This window comes from Talpa europaea (genome assembly GCF_964194135.1).
Source record: "Talpa europaea genome assembly, chromosome: 9".
Lineage (NCBI taxonomy): Eukaryota > Metazoa > Chordata > Mammalia > Eulipotyphla > Talpidae > Talpa > Talpa europaea.
This window is the reverse complement of record NC_140076.1, coordinates 79,095,343-79,103,255: the sequence shown is the minus strand read 5'-3', so window position 1 is coordinate 79,103,255 and position 7,913 is coordinate 79,095,343. Positions and strand designations below refer to the sequence as shown.

The 7,913-nt window shown below is 49.8% G+C and overlaps 1 protein-coding gene across 1 annotated transcript; it reads right to left on the bottom strand.

Annotated features, from left to right (window-relative positions):
* Positions 1–385: 385 nt before the first annotated feature.
* On the bottom strand, positions 386–2,643 carry LOC311177462 (protein S100-A15A; the record flags this gene model as incomplete). Its single annotated transcript, XM_084243499.1, has 2 exons — positions 2,485–2,643; positions 386–562 (listed from the first exon to the last, which is right to left on the bottom strand). Exons 1-2 carry the CDS (start codon positions 2,632–2,634, stop codon positions 386–388), a joined length of 327 nt encoding a protein of 108 aa, XP_084099625.1. The 5' UTR covers positions 2,635–2,643.
* Positions 2,644–7,913: the final 5,270 nt, after the last annotated feature.

Sequence of the window (7,913 nt, the reverse complement as noted above, 5' to 3'; positions counted from 1 at the left end):
CCAAGATATCACCAGTGTGGCCTGGCTCCTCCCCAGAGAAGAGATTTCTCCTTCTCATACTCAAAACAGAGGCTGGGCTGTCTCCCCACTTGGCTGGGGCTGCTGGAGGCAGGGTCTGCCTCTCATCCAAAATGGATGTTCTCCAGGTAGGACCAAATCTCCTTTCTCTGGGCCACAGCAGACGTCCAGAACGATGAACTGACCAATACCCAGAAAAATTTTGAAGTCATTTTATTCTCGTCCCACACAGCTCTCTTCCGCAGACATATGCTCTCAAGCACACACATGCCTGAGCACACACAGAGTTCTCCATTCAGCAGCCCAAAGTCTGCCATGCCTACTCCTCAAGGCAGGCCTTTGTGGGGGGGAGACCACCTGTGCCACCCTAATAGAGGTTGTGCTGGGCGCAGTGGTAGGCACACAGCTGTCGGTGGTACTGCAGGTGGTAGTCCTTCACCAGCTTGCCCAGGATGTAGAGGAACTCCTCAAAGCAGATCTGGTTGTCCTTGTTCTTGTCTGCAGCCCGGAACAGCTCTGCAATGTAGTACGGCTGCTTCCGGCCCTGAGGAAATAGGTGGAGGTCAGCCACCCACCCAGGCCCACAGCCTCAAGCGGGCTTCCCCCACCGGAAGGATGGCCAGGGAACTGGGTGTGGCCCTACCTGCAAGGCTGGCACTCACTAGATGGCCAGGACCCTGTGCAGCAGAATCAGGCTGAAGAGGCCTTGACTAACCAGGCCTGGGCTGCATGGAGCAGACAGGAGGCGCCAATTGGCACTGTTTGTGGCTTGATTGTCTACAGTGACTGAGCAGCTGAGCAACCTGCACCTCCAGATACACTTCACGTCCATCCACGCTGGTGACTGGTTAAGCCTGTCTTCCCAGCTGAGCGGCAAGCTCCCTGCCCAGGGGCTCCAGAGGACAGGCTGGGCCTTTGCCTCATTTTTGGAGACAACTGTCCCTGGTCCCAGCTCTATGGCAGGGCTGGCAGCAAGTGGGGGTCCAGATGTCTGCAGGCTGTGGCATCTGCCTGCGAAATTTTGTGACACTTGCTTATGGTATCAAAGGAAAGTACAGAATGAGGGGGACAACAAAGCCCCAGAGCAGGTGGCCCTGAGGGCTGCAGGTTGAGGGTGGTATAGAAGAAGAGAGAAGACTTTGAGATAGAGGGACAGCATGAAGAGAATCGGGAGAGCACAGTGAGGAGATGAGACAGTAAATATAGGGTGGGCATCAAGGAGCACTGGGCAGGGACAGCGAAGTAGGTTTTGGCAACATTTGGTTGGTGGGAGTGGGCACCTGGTATGGAATTCTCAGAAAGAACTGGGGAAGGAAGTTACTGTGTCTGTAAGCAGCTGTGGGCCTGGGAGCCCCTCAGTCGAGTGGGCAGATTTACACCCTCTCCTCAGCACCCCCTCCCCACTCCACAAAGCCGGTTGAACAGACAAGAGCTGGAAGTGTCCTGCCCTGGTCAGGCTCTCCCAGCTTCTCTGATCTCAGTGCCCCAGCCCAGGCTGCTAGCTGTCTGCCCTATGCCCACATCAGTCCTGAGGGCCCTGTCCCCGGTGGAGCTGTGAGTCCCAGGATTGGCAGGGCCTGGTGGTCCTTGCACAGCCCTAGACATGGGACTGGCCAGGGTCACCCTCATCTCTGATGTGACCCTCATGGTAACATTTCAATGAGACAGAAGGTCAGACAGTCTCCGACATTCCTGGTGGTAGGCAGGGGAATGGGAAGTGACCCCAGGCACCACTTTTCCTAGAATATAGTGCCCTCAAGTCCTCTAGAGATCACTGTTCAGAGACCCCTGGGGCGTGGAGCCAAGGGAAACACCCACAGACACCAGAAGGATTCTCAGTCCCCAAGGAGCCCATTAATCATGGGGCTGGGCCTGATGACAGAGATGAAGCACAGCCCCGAGGAGGATTTGGGGCCAGGTCCCCAGGCTCATCTGAGAGGCTCTGTCAGCCCTGCGGACAGGGGAGGGGAAGCTTTGTTTCTAAGTACACCCATACCTTATGACTTGGGGTAACCCCCTCCCCTGGGTTGGGGGGCAAGAAGAAACTGTGGTAGGCCCCAGAAGAAGGAACTAGGGTTCAAAAGCTAAGGATGGGACCATGTCACAGACTGAATAGGCCTGTGGGAGAGGGAAGTTTAAGGCCTGTTCTCTTGGGAAGCAGGATGGGCCAGGGAATAAACAGGTTTGGGGTTAGGATTGAGTTTCAGGGATTAGCCACGCTTGGGCTGGAGTGGGTCCAGGCAGGGTGTTTCAAGGAAGGAAAGGCAAGAAGTACCTGCAGGCCCACCCTCTCTCTGCTATCTGATCCTGCCCTCCATTCTCCTCACTCTCCCTTCCCCAGGTGGAATTTCTCCTGGGAGACAGCAACTTTGTGCCTACACTCTCACCACTCACTTCCAAGCCACAGCCAATCCTGCACGGGTCCCCAGGAGCCCTCACCACCCTCATCTGACAGTCCCTTCTCACCAAGGTCTCCATGAAGCGGGGCACATTGTCCATGAGCAGGGCCTTCAACTCCTCTAGAGATAGGGTCTCCACGTCCCCCTCCCGAGCCGCGTACTGGTGGTAGCAGTGGATGATCTGAAAGAGGGACTCCTCCACTGGCGTGTCTGTCATGGCAGCTGGGCCCTGGGCCAGGGTGGGAGACAACTCTGGAGCTGAAGTGGAGCAGTGGTGGCCAGCAGGGAATCTGGGAGGAGAGAGCAGCACCTCATCTGCAGAGCCCACAGCAGGCCAGGAGCTTCCTCTGAGAATCTTCTGCCTCTCACTCTGCCCACCACTTCCTTCCCAGCAGGAAGCTGTGCTGGGAACACTCAGGACCTGGTTCCATCTGAGGATGGGATTCTCCACACCCCAAATCTGCCCTCAGCTGAGAGTTACATAAAGAAACACAAATCTTCAAAGCAAGATAGTGTTTTCCAATGGAACTATGTTAAACCCCCTGAGAAGGCCAGATTCTCCACTACCACAGACTATTTTTACCAATGAAATACAGATTTAAAATAATGACACCACCCAGAAGCCCCATCCTTGTGCTGTATTGTTGTTTTGCTTTCTCAATTGACTGTCCAGACAACACATAATTCCCATCTGGGCTCCCACCCTCTCTCCAGGCATCCGCGTACCATCCACACAGCCCCTCCTGGACCCAGACCCTCCCGGAGCTTCTGTGTGGGTGGCCAGTGTTGGGGCAGCAGGAGCACCATCCAGGTGCTCAGCACACAGGTAAAGCTTGATGCCCGAGACCGTCACTCCCCACTTCCTACAGAGAAAAGACCTTCCTATTCGGGGGCAGGGTTGCCCTGTTGAGCCAACAGTCCTCATCGGATTGGATGCAGCTAAGAGTCATGATGGGCTTCCATGTGATGGAGCCAGCCGAGCACCAAGCAAAGCCCTTTGCATACACTAACCCACGAGGACCTCAGGACCCGCAAGGACCTTAGGAGGGAAGCACAACTAACATCATGTCCTGGATTTCCTGGGAGGAAATGGGATTGGAGAGATGAGTAAACTCCCCAAGATCACATACCTGATCTACCTGGAGCTGTATTCAAGCCAAGGTCTTTGGGACAACACCAAAGATTTGCTTTTCATTGGAGTCCCCAAACCTCTTTGGAATCCTAATGAAGAAGTTTGGGGCACCCATCTACACTGCACATGCTCTCCAAAGCAAATAAGCACCCATCTCTGCTCCCTTGAACCTGCACAGACTCAACACAGTCCAGCCTAACCCACACCACTTTTGGAAAAGACTCTGACCTGTTCCTGTAGGGTGATGCTGCTCCGAATCCACAGCTCCAGCCTGTGGCTTACCCAAGATTCCCCAGCATGCAGCCAGGAGACAGCCGTATGAGCTGGGATCCCAGCACCAAGCTCCACATCCTGCCCATCCTCTGCCTCCAATTATGGCAGCCAGGGCTATGAGTGCTCTCAGCCAGCACGACAGAGCCCTAATTACATTCCTGAGATGACCTCACATGACACTCACTTCCAGCGATTAACTCAACTGGTTTCAGGGACCCACCTTCCCTCAGAGCTTGGTGGAAGCATCTCAGAGCCACAGAAGGTCATGTTATCCTCTGAGCCTGGCTCAGATCTCCTCCTCCCAGCTCCAGGGCTTGGGTGGGGTCACACAGCTTAAATATATCTTCCTTGGATGTTCTCCTTCAATTAATGAACCCCCAACTTCCACAGCCATGAAGCACATTCATTCAGTCAACAAATATTTCTTGAGCACTGCAGTTTCCAGGCCCTCTCTAGGCAATATGAGTAAGACATAGGCCAGCTCACTGGGTGGGGACAAGCAGAGGGGACAGAGTCACACCCTGGCACCACGCGCTGTGAACACTACTAATTTTGTGACACAAACAGGGTACCCAGGGAACCCTTGCCACCCAGAAAGCAACACCTTCTTCCTGGAGAGTTTCCTTGGGGAGATGATATTTGAGTTGCACATGAAGAGCACATTTTATGACAAGGAAGAGACCAGGGCAAAAGCGTGGGGTACAAGAGTGCCCCCACTCAGGGTGGAACATTCACAGAGTGCCTCATGAGCATTTACAAAAGGCTGGAGAGGCAAGATGAAGACAAGCAATGAAGGGCTCTGTGTGCCAAGCAAGTGGTCCACTTTATCCTATGCACAGAGAGAAGCTAATGGTGAATTTTAAAATGGACTGGGTGATGGGTAAGAAGCGAGAGAGAAGTGGTAGGACAGCTATGTTAAAAGAAAGTGACTGCAATGGGGAGCTGACCATACTCTAAGGAAGGGGGGAAGGGCAGACATGTAGGCTTGGCCGCCATACAGGTGCCACTTGAGCCCTTGAGTGACAGGTGACCTCCCCCCAGCTCAAGTCCTCTGTCAGCCAATCCTTCCACCTTATCCCACCTCACCCACACATCTCCCCAGGGAGGGACTGCACAGGCCAATGAGTAAGTGTCCCAGAAGGGAGTGGAGGGTCCCAAAAGGACAGATAATTAAGAGTGTAAGTCTAGGTAACGAGGATTTGAAAGGAAATAGGAAAATAATTAATCCAAAACCTTCTCCACTTTGTAGAGTGTGTCTTCAGCTACCCAACATAATGACTTCATTGGCCAGTAAGTGGCAAATCAACACACTTTTATGTTTCTGGAGGGAAAAATCTGTAAAACAATTTGGCAATGCCGTGCTAGCTAGAGCCATGGAGAATTTTATTGAGTACCTTTCATTCAGCCATCATTCCCTGTCAACTTATCCCAAGAGAGTAATTAATCAGATGTTTAAAAACAACAAATAGGAAAATGTCCACCAATGCAAAATCTATAGCCAACAAACAAAAACCCTGAAATTACCTAGATTAACAATTTTGGTATGCCAAATAGCCGGGAACAATCGCTGGATTTGTCATTTGACCCATATCTTGTTTCGGGGAGAAGGTCATATCACACCCCCCTTTATGCTGCTTTTTGTCAAACCTGGGGCAAAATGACTTCCCATGTGTTCCAAAGCGCAATGACCATCTCCTCCTGCTGTGCTGCAACTACTTTGCAATTAGTGCCATGCTAAGGATAGCTCACACACATTTGATGCTAGTGGGTTACTGTTTTTTCACAAATGATAATATTTTATCATAGAAAAAGCACCCCAAATATAGGACTTCATAAACACTGGTAGGTGAGCAAGTGCGATTAAAAGTAAACACAAAGTAAAGAGGCAAAACGTATGCCCATTTTGCCTTTAGGAGAAAATGTTATGTTCCCCTGCTGGGGGTGATCCCACCCAGAGCAGCCACGTGACTGCATCTCCCTTGAGTGCATTAGATTGCTTTGTGAACTACCATGCCCTTTTTTTTTTTTTAAGATTTATTTATTTATTTATACAAGCACTGGGTACAGTTAGAGGCGCAGGAGGGTGAGAGAAATCATCAGAGCCAGAGCAGAGAGTAGAACAGGGAGAGTGACGAAGTACCTGCTGAGGGGAGCAGCAGGCGGCAGGAGAGGTCTGCATGCCATGTGGGATCCTCACCTGGCGGCCGGGGATCGAACCGGCGCTGCAGAGGCTCCTTCACAAGCCAGCAGCTTGCAAAGCCAGCTGGGCAGCTTCGCAAACCAGCGCTCAACTGCTGAACCACCGGGAGGCCCTACCATGCCCATTTTAACAATTTCAAAATGATAGCAAGAAGTGGCCTCGAATAAATTACAAAAATTCTCATTCTTAACCTTCTTTTGACAACTGACAAAAGAAAGATTCCGTATCATACTTTATGACAGAGTTTGAGCTGATGCCTGTGCTCTGATGCCACTCTGATTTTTAACAAGTACAAGAGCAATCATTTGTTTGCATGATCAAAGTTTATTTTATTAACCTATTATTATTACATATTTAAGTTCATACACTTTAATCAACTCTTCCCTAATATTGTTATTTTTCAGAATTTTGCATGTGTGCTAGGTGCTAGAGTGAAGGACAACAGAAAAAAGAATTTGTATCCCCTTCTACCAGAGCCACCACTGTGCAAGGACCACCCCCCCCCAATATCAGAGATGCCACCCACCTCCTATAACCACATATAAGCGCCTGAGCCCCAGCTCCACAATCACCCCCTGCATACCCACATTCAGACACAGGCTTCACCACTGCAAAGTACACCCCTATGACAGTCCCAAGAGGTATTCCATTCAGCCACAACTCCTCTGGGGGAAAAGGGGAAAAGAAGTACCCCAACAGCTTTCACCACCCTAATATAAAATTCAATTTTCACCTTTATGGTGTTACATTAATCTGTATCTATATACATGTTTTTACCTTTATCTGTGAACTTTGTGTTTTCCTATGCTTTCATATTATTGTTTAATGAATTTTCATTTCAGTTTGGAAAACTCCCTAAGACACTTTTTGTAAGGCATGTCTAGTGGTAACAAGTTCTCTCAGTTTTGTTTGTATGGGAAAACAAAAAGAAAGGTCCAGGACCTAATGACTTCATGGGTAAATTCTATAAAATGGTCAAAGAAAAATTAATGCCAATGCTTCCTAAACTCTTCCCAAAAAGTAAAAGAAAGAGGCAGACCGGGCACACAGGGAGTGCGTCCCGCATCGCCATTTTAGAACAGGGACATTTCTCCAGTAAAGACTGCCTGAAAACAGCAGAAGGCTCCCTGAGGAGCCAGAGGTGAGCTGGGAAGTTTGCCCACACCAGGTCCCTTCTGGCCCGTAGTCCCAGCCCAGAGGGGGAGCGGGAACCCACTGCCAGGGCAGACCAGGCGTGCAGGGGAGCGTGTCCCCACATTGGCATTTTAGAACAGGGACCTTTCTTCAGTAAAGACTGCTTGAAACCGACAGGTAGCTCCTGGAGGAGCCAGAGGGGAACGGAGAAGTTCACCCAAGATGCCGGCCAGTCCCAGCAACACAGTGTCCCAATGCATACGGCAAATTAGAAAACAGACAGTAGAGAGTAGAAGAACCACACGTAACCTAGCAACTCCTCAGGAAAAAAGCACACCACAAAAAGAAAACCACCACCCAGATTGCAACGACAGTAACTTGGAAGAACTTCTGAGCATTCCAGAAAGAGAATTTAAAATTGCCATGATTAAAAAACTGACAGAAGTCATAAAGGAAAACAATGATAAGGGAAAAACAATCAACGATCAGAAGAATGAAATTGAGTCCCTAAAGAGGGAAGTAAAAGAAATGTAGGAGATCAAAGAATTAATGGAGACACTAAAGAACTCTGGGAAAAGCAATGAAAGCAGAATAGATGAAATGGAAGAAAGAATAAGTACTCTTGAAGACACAGAAATAAAAAGAACCAAAACAGAAAAGGAAAGAGAAGTACGAAGGAAAAAGACAGAAGAAAGACTTCGGGAACTATCTGACTCCATGAGGAAAGGAAATATAAGAGTTATAGGAATCCCATGTA